Below are 22,531 nucleotides of genomic sequence, written 5' to 3'. Positions count from 1 at the left end.
CGTTGATTATTGTGATGAGATGAATTGAAGAAATTAAAGCTTTATACTTTATAGAATAATACTATTGTTAATTGATGGACCTTAAAAGAGAGGTTAAATTACGAAAAGGCCATTGAATGGTTCAAAGGGAATCGTGGGAAATGGGTCCGCGCACGTGGAACGTGTTTAGTCTTTTCAAACAAACAAGTCTTTCTTTCTTTCGTGGGGTGGCTTAAACGACGTCGTACTACCGGCTTCACTTATTCGGTTTCTTCAACATCCGTACTTCTATTTATTTAGCATAATTTATGTTTTTCATTTAATTTCGCTAGTCAGCTGTTTTCTTGTGGTCTGTTTTTTTTGCTTAAAAGTCAGATCAATGCAGCTTTCGAGCCCAAACTAAAAAGATCCCGATGCGATGGATAACAAAACTTAAAGGTTGTTAAAGAGTCAAGCCAAGTCTGGCTCAAACTTCACTACAACCTGACTTGGCTTGTAGTTTCATAACTGTAATACATGACTATATAAATGAAAGCTATGAAGTAATGACACAAGGTTGATGACATGATGTAAGCAATGGCGAAGCTTAGACAAGAACGTTGGGGGGGGGCCTAAAATGTATTAGAAAAATCATAAACGAGGGGGGTGCTCAAATTTTCAGCCAAAAACGTGTAAATTTACACTATGTATAAAATATTTTTGGCAAAAAAACAGGTAAACTTGCACTACTACGCGATAAACCCCCCCCCCCCCCCACCCACCCACCCCGCGCGCGAGCGCCCCTAAAGAAGCTTCGCCAGTGGTTGTAAGATCACAAAGTTAAATGTGATCACGTTGACGTTATAAGACCACAATATTGTATGTGAAGAAGAATTATAATGTCGTATGTGATCAACTATAAATTGTAGAAACTCAAAATTGAGTCTTGTAAACATTGAATTTGACTTATTAGTTAAACATTAAGTTTAAATCTAGAACATTGAGTGTGATATTGTGATTAATTGATTAAATTGGATGGTCTACACTGTTATGGTGGCACGAATATATTAAACAAGTTTAACCATGATGTGTTCGTAAAAACATTGAGTTGCCATTAAAGTAGTTGTTTTGGAAGTAGGGCTGTTCAAAACCGGATATCCGAACCTTTCGGATTGTGATTTTCACCATCTGAATCCGAAATTTCGGATATCCGAATATCCGAAACAAAATAAACAACCTGCTTTATAATAAAAAAAAACTATAATCATCTCAAGAATTCAAAACACACAACAAACAATCAGACTCTCTGCATCTAATCTATCTAGGGTTTCTGTTCATCATCATATTCATCTCAAGAATTCATGTTTCGAAATCCAACAAACAAAAACATAAAACAACCAAATAACATACAATTCATTGTTTAAAATAAAGTCAGAAACACAACATATTATTCCAAAACAAACATCTTGAGAATTCAAATCAATCTTCAATTCTTTACTCCATGGTTCCAAGTTTCCAACATACATGCCAACAACAAACTTGAAAAGTGAATTGATCTTTGTCAACGGCGATGGTGGTGGAGACTGGAGACGAGTGACCGACGATGGTGGAGGCGAGTGGTGGAGACTGCAAACGGGTGACTACGGTGGTGGAGACGAGTGGTGGTCGACGCTGGGGGTGGAGAGTGGAGGGCCAGAGGCTGGATCTAGGATTTGGGTCTTGAGTGGAGAAAAGAAAAGAAGAGACGCTGCATATTATGAAAATAGATCTAGGGTTGTTGTTTATATTTGTTATATAAAATAAATTAGAAAATATTAACATTAATATATCGGATAGTTCGGATATCCGAACTATCCGAAAAATCTAAAAACCGGTATCCAAATCCGAATTTTCGGATATCCGAAAATTTGGATAGTTCGGATACGGATAGTCGGATCATTCGCATACGGATTCGGATTCAGATACTTTTGAACACCCCTAGTTGAAAGGATGCTTAATAATAAATAACTACCTGGTATATCATATGCCCCATTGGTGTACTATAAGCTGGGTATGTGAGGCCGTGAATACACCACGTCCAAGTTTTGGGAGCAGCTTATCTAACGTTACTTTGTGTATTGACGTCGATGTGCATTTTTCATGTTGGTTGGTTTGGTGTCATGTACAATAAGTTAATGTGTAATCTCACTTGGCTTTTTAATATTATTTTTAGCATCTACCTGTACCATTACTTGTACTATTAAAGCACCAAGTATTTTGGCCATTTAGCCTTTTTTTATTGACTCCAATGACTAATTTTCATAAATATAAATACCATGTTTTCTAAAGAAAATCAATATTTACATTTATTATGGACAACCCAATTTTATGAGGTTTTTGAGCATTCCCAACTCATCTCCTAAAATGATATGAGGAGGGTTTGTAAATTATAGAGTGGGGTTGTGAATGATTGTGAGTGTAAATTATAGGATGGAGAGAGAAAAGATAGTGATTTTATGTAAATTTGGGGAAAAGATAGCGGGTGGAGAGAGAAAACTGTAATGATAAAGGTATAAAAAAGTATTATTTAATTAAACAGAAGAGAGAAATGTAGTATTTTTAGTATAATTATAGAGATATGATAGAGAACAGTCTTAAGTCATTAATAACCAGTTTCTTATCTAGAACCCTATAAAAATTCAAAGCGCACACACCAAAAATCTGAGACAGTCCTTTTTCACTATTTTGTCGCTTCCAAACAGCATCAAATTGAGAATCGATTCTTGGTTTAAACGATTTCTCTATGTTAATCGTGAATTAGTTTAGGATTATTCTGTTTATGGTTTCTCTATGTTCATCTCATTAACTGTCCTAAATATTTTCAATTTTAAGTTTTATCACTAGATACAAACATTAAGCTATACTTTTTTTAATTTAAAACCAATACAAAATTTGTTTTCTTTCCTTCCCCCCCCCCCACCTCCAAAAAAAAAACAATCCCCGCCTTTCAAGATTCCAATCTACACTAAGACTTTACCGGCCATCGATCCTACCGTCTTCCTCCAATCATGTGAATTAGGGTTTTTATATCTGCACGCCAAGTGTTCGATGAAATGCCTTTTTAAGTTTTAGTATCGTTTTGCCATATTTTATGACAACTCATTCTTCTACTTTGAACGGCTCATGGCCGTGCCCGTTCCGTGCGTTTAATTATTGTTCGAATGGTGGAGCAGGAAATAAGAGGATTTCTCACTTGATCTCTCATCTCAAGAGTGTGCACCTTAGTAAAGAAGAACGTAAAAGTGTGTTGCGGGAGGCGATCTCTACAGACCATGGCTTGTTTTTGAAAGTGGATGAAACATTGAAGTGTTGGATCAATGGTTGTGTGGGGATTGCATGAACCTTCAGAGCTTGAAACATGCTTGTCATCACCCTGATGGAATTGTGAAGTTTAATGATTGTGCAATTGACTCGGATACATGGCCGGCTCTAGGGTTGTACGAGCCGGACAACCAGCCGGGGCCTATAGTTCTCGAGGGCATATTTATTTTACATATATCCCCTGTTTTTTTGCTTAAATTTTGAAGTAGTAGATGTTTTCCGACTTGTAGAGACATGGTGAAGAAGAAGATTTGTTTGGAGAGATAATATTATTTTATTAATTAAAAGTTGTAGTCTTGTCATCTTCTATTTTTATCTGACATCACCGCTAAACAATAAATTATTTTAAACACATACAATTTTTTTCTAATTTAATTAATCGACGGTACAAATCTATTTTTAGTTTTTATTTATTACTTAATAAATGATATGACATAACAATGAGTTTTTTTTCATCTAATAATATATAATTATTTTATTATGTATATTAATTTAATAGCATTGTCCGACTTCTACTTTCTCTACTTTTTAATTAATGAAACATGTTTGCTATGTTGGAAATATTTGTCTAAAATAATTTTTAAGAAAAACCTTAAACAATAGTTGAGTTATATCCTATCTTTTAAATACCAATGAAATCGAAACTCAAAGAGGCTAGAAAGGTTGAATTTTTTGAAAAATTAATCACAGGTGATCCTGTTTTGCGTAAACTGATTAATGATTATTTGTCTAATTCATTTAAGCTATACGGACCCAAAACTTTTTTAATATTGGGCCCATACATTTTTTTATCCATTATTCGTTTAACATATACGACGTTTAATATATATGAGCCTTTTTATTTCGGTTCGACCGAGGTATTTAAATCCTCTGGTCGGCCCTGCTCGGATACACACATTTTTGGGATTTTGAAACCTTCTATCAAGGGCCCCAAGACAACTATTCATGAGTCCTTCTTGTTGGATGTCTCCCTCCTTGATCACATACTTAAGGCACCTATCGTTACTGTCAAGAGTATCCCTCATAGTTGTCGGATGGCCTTTTCGCAAGCTTTGAAAACAACACTCTATAAAGTGGTTGCTCAATCAGATTCTGTTGATGCGTGGGGTTTAGGCTGTTACTTCTTCCTCGTTGCACTTTACAGGTGTTCAGACCCAAAAATAGGCACGAAAGCAGGTCCGGGAATAGGAAAGCCATGCAGCATCATTCAATAATGAGTTCTTTAGCCACATGGGGGAAAGTTGACGGTATCACCATATTAATTAAAAATCTATTAAATGGTTCCGGTTCGAGGTCCTTAGGCCAAGGTGACATGGATATTTAAAAGGAGGGGGATCTTGTCAACAATAACGTTAAACAGTGTCTTCGAAAAGTTGCAGATTGTCACTTTACTGCTGCAGTAAAGGTGTTATGCTCATCCGGTGTTGCACTATACAATTCTGATACCACAAAGGCTTTAGAGGCTAAACACCCGTACAAGAAACCGCCAGCTATGCCGAACATGACTTATTCTGAGCCTCCTCTTGTGGCGGAGGTTGATAGTGTCCTGGTTGCATTAAATCGTTTCTCAAAGGAACTTCGTGTGGGAGGGACGGTTTGAGGGCGCAACATATTTTGGATGATCTTTGTGGAGAAGGGTCGGCTATGGCCACTGACCTCATATTTGCTATCACTGCAGTGGTTAATTTATGGTTAGGAGAAAGATGTCCGTCTACTTTGGCAGAGTTTGTCGCGTCTGCTCCTCTTACACCGCTTTTAAAACCCGACAACGGGATTCGACCTATTGCAGTGGGTACTATATGGAGGCGTTTGGTTTCTAAGGTTGCTATGAAAGGTGTTGGCAAAGAAATGATTAAATACCTTAATGATTTCCAATTTGGAGTTGGTGTGTTGGGGGGTGTGGAGGCCATATTACATAGCGCCAACAGGGTATTGAGTGAGTGCCACACTGATGGGTCTCTTGTAATGCTTGCAGTTGATTTTTCTAATGCATTTAATATGGTGGATAGATCAGCTTTACTTCATGAGGTAAGGATCAGATGCCCTTCTATTTCTTTGTGGGTGAAATTTTTATATGGGCAGCCATCAAGGCTATATCTTGGGGATGATCATATTTGGTCCACCACGGGGGTTCAACAAGGAGACCTATTGGGACCACTTATTTTTTCCCTTGTTTTACATCCCCTTGTGCATCAGATTCGAGACAATTGCAAGCTTCTTCTTCATGCTTGGTATCTTGATGATGGGACAGTCATTGGAGATTCAATGGAGGTGGCTAAATTGTTGGATATCATTAAGGTGACGGGTCCACCTTTGGGTCTTGAACTGAATATTAAGAAAACTAAGCTATTTTGGCCTTCTTGTGATTGTACGAAGTCTCGTGACGATTTATTCCTTGCTGACATTGGGAGACCATTATTAGGGGTGAAGCTTCTTGGGGGAGCTGTTAGTAAAGACACTGGGTTTATTAGGGGGTTGGCAAAGAAGAGAGCTACTAATGCTGTTGATTTGATGCGTCTTCTCCCAAAACTTGGTGACCCGCAGAGTGAGTTATTTTTGCTTCGATCTTGTATGGGTATTGCTAAACTTTTCTTCGGTTTGAGAACTTGCCAATCTGTACACATGATGGAAGTAGCGGTGTTTTTTGACAAGGGATTGCGTGAGGCAATCGAGGATATTGTAGTTCGTGGAGGTCCTTTCTTTGGAGACCTCCAATGACGACTTGCTTCCTTACCCATTAAGAATGGGGGTTTGGGGTTGTATTCGGTAGTAGAGGCTTCTTCTTATGCATTTGTGGCCTCGAGAGCCCAATCGTGGGTGCTTCAGGATCACATTTTGCGAGACAATGGTATATGTGGGATGGATTATGATTATTCTTGTGCTCTGGCTTGTCTTCGTGATATGATTCTAAGCGTTGATTTTAGCAGTTTCACTAACAAAGAGACCGCCCCATCTAAAGCCCAGCATGCATTGGCGAGCACTCTTTTTAGTAAAATTGTTCACGACATGGAGTCACACTTTAACATGACAAGCAGACAAAAAGCCATTTTTGAGTGTCTACGAGCACCACATGCTCAAGATTTTCTTCTTACTATTCCTATAGATGGGTTAGGCCAGCATATGTCTCTAGTGGAGTATCGTACTATCCTTAAGTATCGCCTCATGATTCCTCTTTTCCCGGTTGATGAGATATGTCCTATTTGTCGTAAGGCGTGTTTAGACTCATATGGGAGCACACGGTGCATTATAAAGAGCTCCCGGGGTTCAAGTACTGACACGATTTGGTTAGGGATGTGCTCTTTGATATATTCAGGCAGGCCGGAATTTCTGTTAAAAAAGAAGCACCTGTGAATTTCCTGACTGACCCGTCGGAGGGAAGATCATCTCTTCGACCGGCTGACATTTTGGTGTTTGGATGGATAGGAGGAAAACACGTGTGTGTGGATTTAACAGGGGTTTCCACTTTGGTGGGGTTGGGGAGTAGTGGCTTTGCAGTCGGTTAAGCCGCATTAAAAGCTGTTTCAGGCAAGGTGGCAAAACATGAGAATGCGTGTCTTGACAATCAACATGTATTTATTCCTTTTGCTTTTGACACTTTTGGTTTCCTCGTGCCTGAAGCTGTGGAGTTACTTACCCGTGTTCAACGGGTCATGCATAGTAATGTTATGACTCCAAGATTATGTAATGTTATGACTCCGTGTTCAACGGGTCATGCATAGTAATGTTATTCTACTTATAAAGAATAGAACTAAAATGATGTTGCAAGATCAAAAAAATATTATATTAAATGCAACATAGTTTGTGATAATATAAATATCTATCTATCTATCCATCTATCTATCTATCTATCTATAATATATATAAACGAAAACTCAAAAATCCTACGTGTCGCAATGTGGTCGCTCCCTCTTTTAATGGAAGCCACCAGATTTCTTGATTTTTAAATAGAGATCTCTCATTGATTTAACTCAAATTAATGGATATGGGTCTTACCAAAACCAGATAGCTCTTAAACGGGTTATAACATCTCATTAAATTAAAAATTAATCTTACAAATTATTTGATATGAAAATCCTACAAAATAGGAATATACTAAAATTTAATATCCAATTAAAAATAAAAAGATATTATTTATAATTAATAAACAATTTTATAGTAAAAAACATAAGCAGGTCATGGGTCACCAAATCCAGATAGCTTTTAAACGGGTTATAACATATCATTTATTTATGAAATCTTTTCATCATCAAATCCTAAGTATATTATTAACTTTCTTACAATAAATAAAATTAAAATCCAAAAAATAAATATTAAAAAACAAAAAATGTACAACAACCATTCTCTCAAGCCATCAAATTGCTTTATTTGTAAATGAAAGTTTCTCACGCATTTGACCCGAATTCACGGGTAAAGATCTCACCAAACCCAGATAACTCTTAAACGGGTTATAACAGCTCATTATATTAAAAAATAATCTCATCAAATATTTGATATGAAAATCATATAAAATAGAAATATATTAAAAATTAATATCCTATTTTATTTAAAAAAAGATATTATTTATAATTAAGAAACAATTTTATAATAAAGAAAATAAACGGGTAATGGGTATCACCAAACCCAGATAGCTTTTAAACCGGATTATAACATATATTTTATTTATGAAACCATTTCATCATCAAAACTCAAGTATATTAATTATTAACTTTCTTAATAAATAAAATTAAAATCCAAATATGCATATATAAATATTAAAAACGAATAATGTAAAACAACCCCCGTAATACGGGGGATAAAATCTAGTATATTAATAATTAAAGATATATAAAACTAATCACGTCACAACATTGTTTTAAAAAAAATAGCACTGTATTCAATTTGTATATAAGATCTAATTAAAAAAGAGAAAAATATCCTCCCAAAACTTGTGGGGACTTTAATTGAATGGTCCTTTACAAGTAAAAAAGATGGAAAAACGCGGCTTCACCATTCACCGGAGTGAACACGGGTCATGGGTATATGTACAACACGTACCCGGTTTTATGCCTCATTTACATTTATTACCCTCTTACTTTGAAAAACCCGTAAAGTAAGACACGTTCTCTCCTTTTGTTTTTACGCTTTTCACTATTTTTTATGATAGTAAAATATAAAGTATCATGTTCTGCTAAAAGGTGTAAAGTCTTTGTAGTTTATTTTGGTCTTTTTATATAGACAAACTAGTTTCCCTTTCTGTAGATAATATGTTACATATAATGTTAAATTTAAGTCGAGGTGAAGCAGTAAACACTTGACTTCCTTCTAGAAGTGGTATTATGATTGAATCTTGTTTTCATTGGTTTCGCACCATAATCTCTTGAAGATCTCATGGCTGTTACAATATGCGATTGGTTAGAACTTAGAAGTGTGTTGATGGGGTTCCACAAATTTTTTGGTGACAATATCTTATGGTTACAAATAATTTCATGCACGATTAAAATACATCTTTGTTTTCTTACCGTGTGCATTTTCTTGCATTGTTAAGTACTCTTTTAATTCAACCAAGTGACAAATCCCGACTACTATGTCATTGCCTATGCATAATGAAAATATAAAACATTCCCACTTCATTTTTATCACACGTGTATGCTACTTATTCAGCTCTAACCTTCGCTCACTTAAAGACTAATGGTACTACATCTCTTACCTAGGAATCTTAGACGTGCGACTGATATTATCAACTAACAAATACCAAATACATATTTTAGTATATCGAAAATTAATTTATTATACTAAACTTAAAGAAACAATAAAACATTAACTAAAACAAGTGTCGAAAATCCCAAAAGCTGTTAACAGTTGTGAAGGTGTTTACGTAGCATCCCACAAAACGAGGGTGTATTTTGAACAAATTGAAAAGACTGAGGGTGAAGTAAAAATATAATTATCCAGAGTACCTCTTCGAGAATATAAATATAAAGTCGATATAGCCCACCGAAGCACATACGTCACCGCATTCACACTTTCCATATAAAATTAACACCACGTCCGACACAACACAACAACATGAATTGAACATCTTAAACTGATCCGACGATATACAACCCAGTCAACGTTGTCCAAGACAAATCAATCCCCTGTGAATGACTACGACATTCAAGAAGACCATCAGAAAGCACAGTTTGAAGATTTTTCAATCCACCTATAATATTATTATTATTATTACCCGTGTCTTCCACAACTAGTCTTTATACACACGTTATCTTGCTACATGCTTCGTTGTTGATCCTGATTTCGGGTTGGTTGATCGGTTTTAAAGACGGTTTAAATTGTGTGATTGATAATTGAATTGGTGCATGATGAGTGATGCTCATGGGAGTTCAAATGGTCTGCCTCCTTTCATCGTGAAGACATATGAAATGGTGGATGATCCTTTGACGAATTCGATTGTTTCGTGGAGTCAAAGTAATCGGAGCTTTATCGTGTGGAATCCGCCCGAGTTCTCGGGCGAATTGCTTCCGAGATTCTTCAAGCATAATAATTTCTCCAGCTTTATCAGACAACTTAATACTTACGTAAGTCATATTGTTTTCTGGTTGCTCTGTTCTTAACATTATTATTATTGTTGCCTGTTTTTTTTCCTGATTCTGTTAGGTACAGTTTATATTATTTGATTGATTTAGTTTACTACACTTTATGTAGCAAAACAAAAAAGAGAAAAAAAAAGTCCAATCCAAAACCGGTAGTTTGGTTATGTTTTTTTCAGAAACTAATTTTTTGGTTCGGTTTTGCATGTATCGAAAACTTTATCAAACCGAACCGAACCATAAAAGTAGAGCCAACTTTTGTGACCAAACAAAGCTCGTAAACGCCGAGAAATTGACCTTTATTACTGAAGTAATTTATAAAAAGTTAATAGATTTTTTTTTTCTTTTCTATGTAGCACAAGTTTTATGTCTAAATGTTTAATAATCAATTAATGAAATCATTAAGTAATAAATAAAAAGATCCAAATACATTATTTGGGCCATTTGGGTCACTTTTTTTGGGTCCATAATAATTTTAAGCTTAATTGGCAAAACCAAAAAGTCAAAAATAAAAAAATTTTCAAAAGTCCAAAAACCAACTTTCAAGTATTAGTTTGGTTTGAGCTCAAAACAGATCCAAAAGGACAGATGCACACTCCAGATTTTACTGTATTGATCTTTGCCTTCTTCATGTTGATATACTAATATATACTTTGTTATACATCAGGGTTTTCGAAAAATCGACCCCGAATTATGGGAATTTGCAAATGAAGATTTCATTAGAGGTCAACCTCACCTACTAAAGAACATCCATAGAAGAAAACCGGTTCATAGCCATTCACTTCAGAATCTTGCAAACAATGGATCATCATCATCTTCATCATTAACCGAACCCGAAAAACAACAATACATAGAAAAGATCAACACCCTACAACAAGAAAAAGAATCGTTATCTACACAGCTTCACATGCACCAACAAGAAGAAGACATAATTAAACATGAAGCCCGCAAGTTAATCGATCGTTTAAAGCGCGCTGCAAACCTACAAAAAGACATGCTTTGTTGTTTAGACGACTTCTTGCAAAAACCGCCTCTCGAATACGAATTCACAACTCAATTAATGGAGAATCGAAAGAGGAGATTTTTGTCCGAATATAATAATAACTGTGACCAAGTTTGCCCTTTCGATATCCCGATTAGTGAGACGATGAACGTGAACGCGCTTTTAACGTTGAACACCGAACTGGTGGAACAGTTGGAGTCCTCGGTCATGTCATGGGATGGTATATTCAAAGAAGTTGATGAGGCTTTTGAGGCCCAAAAGTGGTCAATGGAGTTTGACCAAGGGCCCGTTAGTTGCGCGGATAGCCCAACTATTGATTACCCGATAATCAATGTCGATACAGACTCGAAAGAAAGTGTGGTTGACGTGAATTGTGAGCCCGTTAAGCCCATTCCGATTGAAGATGGTGTTAACGACGTTTTTTGGCAACAGTTTTTGACCGAGAACCCGAGCGGATCAACGGGTAATAAGTTTTGGTGGAATATGAGGAGTGTGAACAATCTTGCTGATCAGCTAGGGCAGCTTACTTCAGTTGAGAGAACTTGAGGGTGGATTGCTTTAGTTAATATTATTATTATATTTATATGTTATGTTACTAGTGTTGGTTAATATTGGTGGGGTGGTTGTAAATTTGGTGAGGGTTTATATATGATTCTAGAGCGTTTTATAGATATATTTCCGGCTTTTGATGAGTTGTTTTTATGGTTATTAGGTGTTAAGTGGACTGTTTTCGTAGATTAACAGGACCTGTCATGATTAAAAAAATGCGAGAAATAAACCCAACCAATCATAAACAGTTAAGATAGAAACGAAAATAGGGCCAACCCATAAGTTTGACACAAACCAATGATTTATCTTTTGGTGTAAATATACAAACAATTTCGGTCATGACATAACATACCATTTAAAAGATCGAAAAAATAAATGGATCAGCCTATGAGCTTGGTGAGGTTGACACAAATAGATGATTTTAGATTTTAATTAAATATACAAACAATTTTAATTATGACACAAAATAATGTTTTAAAAGTTATAAGAATAATTAGATTAATCTCTGAGCCTATCATATTAACACGAATCAGCCTGTGTAACTAAACGTGTTGGTGAGTTTGAATTGAAGCTCACTTAATCCTGTTAGGATTAACCTAAACTCACTAATTTCATGTTGGTTTGATATAGGTGTATTAAATGAATGAAATTAAAATAGACAAATAGTATACTTCAGTAATTAAAATGATATAGGCAAAGGTGGCAAACTAGACGCCTTTTGGAGTTAGGCTAAAGAATTGACTTGCATAATGGTGTATTAAATTGATTAATTTTTTCTTATAATATTCAAGATGTATTCTCCTGAAAAAAAGGGACTAAATTCACTCCGGCCTGCCTCGCTAGTTCTCTTGAAATCTCACCCATAGGGTATGTTTGGCAAAACTAGCTAGTGGTTGGAAGCTGATAGCTGGTAGATGTAGCTGTAGCTTTTTAGATATATTTAGGTGTTTGGCAGAGTAGCTGAAGCTTTTAATAAAATATATAAAATGTGTGTGTGTGTGCATGTATATATGTGTGTGTGTGTGTGCATGTATATATAAGTAAAAAACATAATGGTAAGCGTAATCACACACACACATATATATGTGTGTGTGTGCATGTATATATAAGTTTTTTCTCAAATAAATAAAGCATGGTTACTTTCTATTAAATAAAACATAGTCATTGTTAAACAGTCGAGAATAAAACATATTATTAAATTATTATTGCCGTGCATTCCATATCAAAGTAGCAATATTGTTGCGAACATGTTTCATCTTATTCGTTGTTCCTTCAAATAGACCGCTGGTGCTTGTGTCATGGTTACTAACATCATGAAGTTCATCTCGTGGTATGTAGTTTGGATATTGCTCAATTGTAGTAAACATGATATCTTTTTGAGAATTACGTATATAGTTATGCAATGCAAATGTAGCCATGATAACATCAATTTGTGTTTGCACGCTATACTTGGGCATTGTACCAAGTATCTTAAATCGTTTTTTTTAAATTCCAAACGACCTCTCAATATAACTTCGTAAAGATGAATGTGATAGGTTGAAAGCTTCTTGCATATTATTCGGGGGCTCTTTTTGAAATTGAGATTGATGGTATCTTGTATTGGAATATGGAACAAGGTACCCTTTTCTGCCTGGATATTCTTTATCAACCAAATAATATCTACCTGATAAAGGAGTTGAAAAACAAAAGATGTTGAAATTTATTAAAAGTAACATGAAATAGTTCCAAATATATGTGTAAAAAATTCTAAATATTACCTTCAGGTGGATGTGGGAAGTTGAATTTACTATCTTGGGTTGCGTTAATGAAAACACGTTTGTCATGTGCTGAACCCTACCATCCGATCAATACGAATGTGAAACACATATCAAAATCACATGTTGCCATTAGGTCGAAAGTTGGTACCCCTTTTCTACAAATATAAGGTAGTTGTTAACTCTCTGGGATGCAGGCCCCTATGTGTGTTCCATCAATACATTCGATACAATCCTAAATATAATTTGAAATTAGTTAAATAACAAAGTACACAACCATAAATGGCATTAATCAATTTAATACCTTGAAATACGGCATGTATCTTTTGTCGTTCAATATTTGAGGTGGTACAAATTGAAAAGTTGGATCTTTTGGTCTTATAATGTCGCGTGCTATACCTTGAAAACCTTTATCTCTACTGTAAGGCCCCGAACCCGGTAGCCTTACTTTAGCGTCAGATTTACTCATAAACACAGTTCTTACAAATCAGAGTTCATTAAAACTTTCGCGGAATATAAAAACTTTCATGAAACGTTACAGCAATCCAAAACTTGCCTTAATTAAACATTCTTGTCTTTCAAAATAAACGTCAATTACATTAAAACATCTTGAGTCTTCAGATGCCAGTCTCCTATTCGCCCACCATGTGCCCGCTCAAGCTAGCTGTCTCATTCTACTCACCTGCGTGCATACTAAAAGTCAGCTACGCTGAGTGAGTTCTAGTTAATCGGACGCTATACAATACATACACATACATACATATCCGAAGATACATATCCGTACTTAACTAGTTACCCTTCTGTACTACATACATACTTACTACCATACATACATACATATCTACAATCACTAACCTCAGTCTACCGAGAGTACGTTCATAGTCCGCCGTCTATACCTGTACTCAAGGTCGTGAACACGTAAAAGGTCCGCAGTCCTTACCTATGTTCACCGTTTAGGGTACGTGCAAGGTCCGCAGTCCTTCCCTATACCATCCTACATCCACAACACGTACAAGGTCCACAGTCCTTCCCTATGTTGCAACCTAATTCATAGCACGTACGAGGTCCGCAGTCCTCCCCTATGCTACCACAACACAAATACAGCACGTATAAGGTCCACAGTCCTTTCCTATGCCGATGCCTATCTGAAGTACGTATAAGGTCCACAGTCCTTAACTACATTCTCATTTATCATCTATAACACGTATAAGGCCCACCGTCCCTATCTACGTTTACATATATCATCTACATTACGTATAAGGCCCGCAGTCCTTAACTACGCCATCACCAGCCGAGTCTATGTCCGACAGAAGCTAGAGGGATTTGCCATCCTAACTTACTATGTCGAACATAGAACTCACATACCATTCGTGTACCTGTATACACATACTTCACATATACAATAATTACATTATAGCATAAGAACACTCTAGGCGTTCTTTACACCATTCATTTAACAACCATACCCCTTGTCGATACGTGCAATATCCGAAGATCGTTCACGCCCCGACAAGTATTCATTTGTAATGTTCATACATCTTCGATATATAATATTCGTACCTTTATTTTTAACCTGACAGTACGCGCAATATCCGAAGATCGTTCGCGTACCGACAAGCAATCATTCATATCCATCACATATATCACATATGGCATACACTTATCACTTAGGATAAATGTATTAACAAACACATCGAGTATGCACACAGCCCCGAAAACATAACAAGGAATGGGGCTAGAAACTCACCTGAATCCTGTTACGCCCTCCGTTAATAGTTATTCCCTTCTTGAGCTGTGCACGGCTAACTGTATAATATTTACACGTATCAATTAACTACTACTACTCATGTTGTATTTCTATCTATATATGACCCACAACGAACGGGGGTCCGGGGACAGCGCCCCTGGCAGCGGGGTCTAGGGGTGGCAGCCCCTAGCAGGGTCCAAGGGGCAGAGCCCCTGGCTGGGGTCGAGCTGCCAGGTCAGCTTTGGAAAAATTTTATTTACATTAACTGTCTTAACACATTTTCCATTAGGTTTTTAATTTATTTTCTAATCGAACTTGACTTTAGGCGAAGTTAAACCTTAAGCGAACTTAGCTTTAGGCGAAGTTAAACCTTAGGCGAACTTAGCTTTAGGCGAAGTTAAACCTTAGGCGAACTTAGCTTTAGGCGAAGTTAAACCTTATGCGAACTTAGCTTTAGGCGAAGTTAAACCTTAAGCGAACTTAGCTTTAGGCGAAGTTATCAGTTAGGCGAATTTGGCCGTAGGAGAAGTTATCAATTAGGCGAACTTGGCCGTAGGCGAAGTTATGCTTTGAAGGCGAAGTTAAGCTTTGAAGGCGAAGTTAAGCTTTTGCAGGCGAAGTTACCCAGTTCGCAGGCGAAGTTGCCCAGTTCGCTACGGGTTTGGTTTTTATCACGCATTTTGGCGATTTTAATACCCTTGTTATGGTTCGGCATCACCCCCTAACGTTCCCTAACCATTTCGTTCGTATATATATCCCGTATATACTATAAAGCTTGGATCTTTAAGCTTAAGGACATTCAATAAAACATAAACTTTAAAGGTCAAGAACATACCTTTTGTGCTCGTTTGGATCTCGTTTAACTTGTTTAATCACAACTAATCGTTTACTCTCTCTCGGATCTTGCTCGTTTCTCTCCCTCGGCCGCCGTCCGTATATGGCGGTGTGTGGTGTGTGTGTGTTTTGGAGTGTGTAGAGATTATGATGGAAATGAAATGAGGGTTTAGGGTTTTAGGTTGGTTTAGGGGATATTTATATCCCTTAAAGCCCATGGACCTAGAGCCCATTCTTATTTAACCCATCTCAATTAATCTAAATCCATGATCCGTTCTTTACTCGATATTAATTAATTAATAAAGCGAAATCACTAAACGTAACTTTCTTTATTCAACATTATAAATTTTAGGATGTTACATCTGCCAGCTATTGCCTCTAGAACTTCATGAAATGCTCTACTAATAGTCTCCCCAGAACGTTGAAAACGCTCCCCAACATCCCTGTTAGATAATCCCAATGCCAATGTATACAGAAATATCCCCACCTTCTCACAAGTTGACATTCTATCATTCGACTGTAATCCATAGTTTGATTCAAGCTCTCTACATAATTTCATAAACACGTTTGGATGCATTTACACATCGTATAGGATTGCCATTTAAAACTTCTATTATCCAAGCATGCCCCGTTTGTGATGATGTCATGCATGGTTCCTTGTATATATGCTTATAGTAGTATGTAGCAACTAGATCACTTGTATAAGTTGAATCCAACAAAAAGTTATAGCAATGTAATTTGTGTTTCTTCTTGCTTGTTTCATTATCCATAATAACCCTGATAATAAATTCAATATTATCTTAACATATAAACACGTAAATAGCTAAAACATAAAAGCATAAATAGCTTAACATATAAAGATGTAAATAATATTCTTGAATAAATATAAATTAAAATGAATAGATATCAAATAACTTTCATATCATGGCACTAAAACATCAAGGTAAAAAAACAATAAGTCAATCCAAAAGCAACAAAGTTCAAATAAATAGAAACAATAATGTCTTTGTAACATGTCCTCAAAGAAAACTTTAGTCGGTGAGCCTTTGCTTTCGTTGCAGCCACGCTAACCTACTTTGATCATGTCGCACATTTATAAACATTTCTCTTTTAACAGGATCTTCAAATAAATCCATTGCAAAGAACCACAACTTCTCATCTTCTCTCATTAATCCTGCATCTACCATCTGGTTAAGCACACCTATAGCAGCTTCAATACTAAACTTAGTACTTTGACTAAGTTTGGAAGAATCTGATTCTAATATTTCTAGATCACGTTGTTGATTCATGTTACTTTGAGTTAAATGGTCTTTAAGCATTGAAGCTCCTAATGAGTCTCTCCCTTTACGTTTCATCTTAACTGGTTTAGGCTTAGTGTTTACTTTGGTAGGCTTCTCAAAATTTTTTGCTGCCTCACTTAGGCTTGATGTTGATGCATTAGGTTGACGTACTTCATTCAACCAGTCATTGAAGAAATTATTTTCTTGAGTTTCCAAGTTTTCTAGATTAGAAGGTATATCATTGTATACTTGAGGAAGAACCGACAAAATTCTAATACCATTTCTTTTGACCAATTTTCTCTTTTCACTCTCTCTTTTTTAGAATCCATCTAACAACCATACATATATACACAATTGCAAAATCAGTTAAGTAGCTAGACTACTAGCTATCTATCCATCCTATAAGCTAAGGAACGGCATTAAGTTTTCCATAAACATAACTTCAACTGCCATGTTTATAAATAAATAACCAAGTGAAGTTATATTATCACTTTTGTTATAATATAAAATGAGTCACGTGGTTTATTTAAGACAAACAACAATAAGCCATATCTGCTAAAAAAAAATAAAGCCTAATTAGAGTTTCTTAAGCTAGATAACAAACAATAAACAAAGAAAAATCTTAAAAATAATTCACTTACTTGATTATGATTGTAATCAGATGAAGAAGGATTAAGTCTTGTGACTATTGTATTATCTTTAGCCGACTCGTACTATAATATGTATATACTAGATACACCACGCGTATTGCATCCACCTGAAATGCATGTATCTCATGTCGTTATTATAAACAAATAAAGCATAAACATGCATATTGTCTAAAGTTCAATTAATTTATAAATATAGAATCCTGTCTAACTATCTGCTTCGGTGAGCATGTTTATTTTTGGTTGATTCTAGGTTATTTTGGTGTCTCTATTTTGTGAAATAAGATAATTAAAAGTAATCTACCTATTCTAATAAATAATACTAGGTGATGCCACTTGTCATCTCCTTAGCCACTTTCTCCAATTTTAACCCATTTTCATAAAATGGTATCTCATTCGGTTCAACCCGCTTCAATACAACCCGCTCCGATAGAAATAACCAGATCCAGTTTTTTTCATTCTTTTTTTTTGTTTTCATCAACCCTAATTCCAGTTCGTCTCTCCCAATAGCATCTACGCCATCACCTACCCTAATTCAAGTTTGATTTTATCAAAATCAAAATTGGATCTGGTTCTTTGTGTGCCGTCGCCATCGCCGTATTCTGCTAAACAGCCACCGCCGTCGCCGCCTCCTTCCGTAGCCACCTATTTTGTACGCGCCATTGCCGTCGCCACATACTCCTCTCTTCCGTAGTTTACTCTCTGGTAAAGGTATACTCCTTAACTATGTAATGAAATTATGGAATGTAAAATACTTGATAAAGTTGTTACTATATGCTGAATAGAACTGGTTAATTGGAATTTGATGTGTTCTTTGCAATCTTCTTTGTTGTTTTGGCATGTTTAATTGGAATTGCTCTTTGTTGTTTCCTGCCTTGCATAATTGCCATTTTGTATGCAGTTGCTGGCCAGGTGAGAACGGCATAATGTTATTAACAATTTTAAATTTTTATATTTATCGTGAGCTTGTTTAACATATTAGGATAATATGCAGGAAAGTGCTATTAGGGAGCTAGCAGTATACTTCTTGATGAGAAATATGAGGTCCTATTAGGGAGCTTAAGTGAAGTTTGTTTTCAAGGAGACAGTAACTCAAATCGGTTCACAAGGTTGCTCAGATTACCCCAGTAAGTACTCAAAGCTTAATTACATATTTTTTAATATCTTTACATGAGAAAATGAATTCTGTGTTGGTATGATTTCACATCAAGTTCTACTTTTATAAAAAATTATTGTTTTGATGTGCCGTCATTTGATATATGTATGTTTGCGGATTGCGGATATGCGTTTATCTAACTGTATATTCTATATAAAGCATGCAAACTTGAGAAGATTTTCCTTTTGGATGTGATGATTTTGGATGCTATAGGTTAAAATATCATATTCCTCAACATTTGAGATTGAAGACAAATTTGCTCACTTCTGATGATTCTTTGAATACATTAAGATATGCATACAGCATACTGAAGAGATCTGAACTATTTTTGCGTAAATTTGACCCTAATTTAGTGTTGGAAGCTATTAATTAAATAGCCTTTTTGCATACAACAAAATATTTGAAAACATTTCGCTTTATTCAAATACGATGTTTTAACCAAAAATTTATTTTGTTTTCTGTAGGACATCTGAACAAGGTGCTTCTGGTAAGTGTTATTTGTCTGCTTTATTCAAGTTATCTTTCATGTTTTCTAAAAATTCATTTCTTATGCGGGTTCACGCATTCGAAAATATGTAGTTTTTAACTCTTTCTTCTTTAAGAAACAAAATTTTACCAAAGTTATACCTTGCGTTATCTCTTACAATCTGATTTAATGCTTATTATGAGTCTAAAGTTGTGCCTTTTAATTTATGTGTAGCAACTGCATCATGCGCTACAGATGCTTACTGTTTCGGTAAAGTATTACTCGAGCTTGTAACGGGCAAAATGGGAATTAGTGCATCAAATCACCCGGCCCAAAAAGATGACAACCATTGCAACTTCTGATTGGCAATCGTATGATGAAGAAGCTCCGTCTTCTGATGGCGGTGATACGTTTGCAATGTCGGGGTTGTACGAGCAGTTAAATGTAACTAGAGATGCTTCTGATTACTTGTGGTACCTTACAGAGTGAGTATTAATGATTTGTTGTTATTATTATTAATTTTTAACCGTTTTGTATTTATTTGATTTTACAGAACATATATATCGCCAAACGAACAGTTTTTGACAAACGGACAGCTTCTCGTTCTGACAGTTATGTCAGCAGGGCATGCTCTGCATGTCTTTATCAACAACCAACTCGCAAGTTGAAGAAACACTAATCGACCCCGGGCAGATTACGGATAATCTGGGGGTTAAATAGATGTTTCCCACGAGGGGTTAGATCCGGCAAAGATGGTTCTTCTGATAACCTGCAAAACAGACACCGTGAGCTCGTCACTAAGAAGGGGGGGTACCTCCTTGTGACCACCCTCCGGCGTGAGAATCAGACTAGATTGCTCTTGAATATAAGTGTATATTAAGAGAATGACTAGAGCAGATATCAGGTAATATATCAAGATATAAGATATGAGATAAGATATAAGATGATCATACCATTCCAAGGTGTTGGAGTATTTATAGCCGAAGGTAGGTTTCCAAGAAGGTACAGCCGGCTGAATAGTGTTCCTGTTCTGCCAACTGTGGGCTATGCACATGCCATGCTGGTAGTTGGTGGGTAGGCAGCGGCTGATAGTGACCAGGCCGGCTGTGTACTATTCCTGTTCCACCAACTGCAGGACGTCCTCCGACAGGTTGGTGAGTAGGCAGCGGCTAATAGTGACATACAGTACAAGAGCGTGCTGCTCGTCATACTGTTGTCAGTGAGCTGTCGTATCTTTGGTCAGATCTTTTGTCCATAACTCGTCAGGTACAGTACAAAAGATTCTCCCGTATCGTACGGACTGGCTCATTTGGGCGGGAGTATTCCCGGCTTTGCTCATTCCTTCTTCAGGTGACATTACTGAATTATTATGAGAGTTAAGTGCCTTGTGCGTGTAGCCTTCCCTGATGGCTTGTATCCGCAGTTGCGGGAACAGGCGGAGTACTTCACCATTGGGAGGCTTTTCCTGCGGGACCAGCTTGCGTACTGCGCGTAAGGACGTCACGTCTCTGAGCATGGTGGGTCCTGTGGATCCAGTTGGTCTCTGCGCAGACGTCCCTTAAGTCTTGCGGGTTCAACCGCGCAGACGTCCGTTAAGGAGTCTTGCGGGTTCAACTGCGCAGACGTCCCTTTTCAAGGTGAGTCTTGCGGGTCCAACTGGGCTCTGCTGGGACCTACCTCTTCACAAGTAAATCTCACTTTTGATAAGAATTAACCTTAAACCAGATGGCCCTTCGGGTCTTAACATTTATAGAATTATATGTCTTAGATTAATGTTTTATTCAGATTCAACTTGAGGACCCTCTCGAGAATGTCGGTGTGAAACTCGTGAGACAAGCGGGTGCGAAAACGAATGATTTAGCGGCTGACGGTTTATCCACGTCCATCATGCTTGCACATGGCCTCATTGAAGAAGGCGTGAAGGTAAAAAAAAAAAATATTAATAATAATAATAGTTTTTAACAATGAAACTTGAACTAAACTTTTGATATCGTTAAGGTTATTGCAGCAGGTGTTAATCCTATACAAGTATCGCGAGGGATTCAGAGAACTGCAGACGCTTTAGTTTTATAACTCAAGTTAATGTCTACAGAGGTAATCTTGGGCGAATATAACCAATAAATGAATACGGAAGCTATTAAGTTTTAATAAACTTTGATCGTAATTATGCTTTGTAGGTTGAGGATCATGAACTTGCAGATGTTGCTGCAATCAGTGCGGGCAATGATTTTGAAGTCGGGAGCATGATTTCTGAAGCAGTTCAAAGAGTAGGAAGACACGGTGTTATCACAATTGAGAAAGGAAATTCTGCTGAGAATAATTCACAGATTGTAGAGGGGATGCAATTTGATCGCGGTTATTTGTCTAAATATTTTACCGACCGAAGAACCATGAAAGCAGAATTTCAAGATTGCAAGGTAAGGTTTCTTGATTCTGAAAAAGGAAGTATACTTTGACTTTTGAGATCACATGGTCATGGACTAATGTAGGCTTCAAAAAGTATGGATTGCATTTGCTAGAAGTTTTGAAAAATTGGTGTGCTTGACCTCAAAAAGTATACTTTGACTTGCAGCTGCTTTTGGTTGACAAAATAATTACAAATCCGAAGGAGATATATAAAATATTGGACATTGTGGTCAAAGGGAATTATCCGATTGTGATAATTGCAGAGGGTACCGAGAAGGAAGCTTTGGCTCCAATAATTAGAAATAAACTTAAAGGGATAATAAAAGCAACGGCTGTTAAAGCACCCGCCTTTGGTGACCACAAGGGCCATTATTTAGACGATATCGCTACTTAGACGATATGAAATTTCAAAACATTTATAGAATTATAGTGGTTTACATATTTGATAAACAAGGTAATTTGACCAATACAACCACAAATGTGGTGTACAAGGAAATTTTTTTTTATTTGTAAACTCATTACGTAATGTTTTTCTTTCTAATTCCTGTAATTTTAATGAAATTTGTAATTGTATTAACAATATATGATAATTGTGTTATTGATTGTATTTTATTTAACGTTTAACTATTGTAATTTTCATTAATTCCCCGTGTAATACACGGGTCTCAAATAAAATATATATTAGTTTAAACCGCCTAAATACATCAAGAAGTTAAAAGCTTCTTATATTCTAGGACTGAAAAGTTATTTTGGGGTTTAATTTAAAAGCATATAGGACGATTATAGTTTGGGCTTTGTGTGGTTG

General features: G+C 36.3%; 1 protein-coding gene and 1 pseudogene across 1 annotated transcript; both read left to right on the top strand.

Annotated features, from left to right (window-relative positions):
• The first annotated feature begins 9,636 nt into the window (after window positions 1–9,636).
• On the top strand, window positions 9,637–11,609 carry LOC143591049 (heat stress transcription factor A-4a-like). The gene is made up of 2 exons (XM_077071365.1): window positions 9,637–9,872; window positions 10,552–11,609. Exons 1-2 carry the CDS (start codon window positions 9,654–9,656, stop codon window positions 11,431–11,433), a joined length of 1,101 nt encoding a protein of 366 aa, XP_076927480.1. The 5' UTR covers window positions 9,637–9,653; the 3' UTR covers window positions 11,434–11,609.
• Window positions 11,610–19,659: 8,050 nt separating this feature from the next.
• Window positions 19,660–22,120, top strand: LOC143591048 (chaperonin 60 subunit beta 4, chloroplastic-like; annotated as a pseudogene).
• Window positions 22,121–22,531: the final 411 nt, after the last annotated feature.

The sequence above is a fragment of the Bidens hawaiensis genome, unplaced genomic scaffold, assembly GCF_021521415.1.
Source record: "Bidens hawaiensis isolate Kalapana, Puna unplaced genomic scaffold, B.hawaiensis_p1.1 tig00039160_1, whole genome shotgun sequence".
In the NCBI taxonomy this organism is placed as follows: domain Eukaryota; kingdom Viridiplantae; phylum Streptophyta; class Magnoliopsida; order Asterales; family Asteraceae; genus Bidens; species Bidens hawaiensis.
This window is presented reverse-complemented; position numbering and strand designations above follow the sequence as displayed.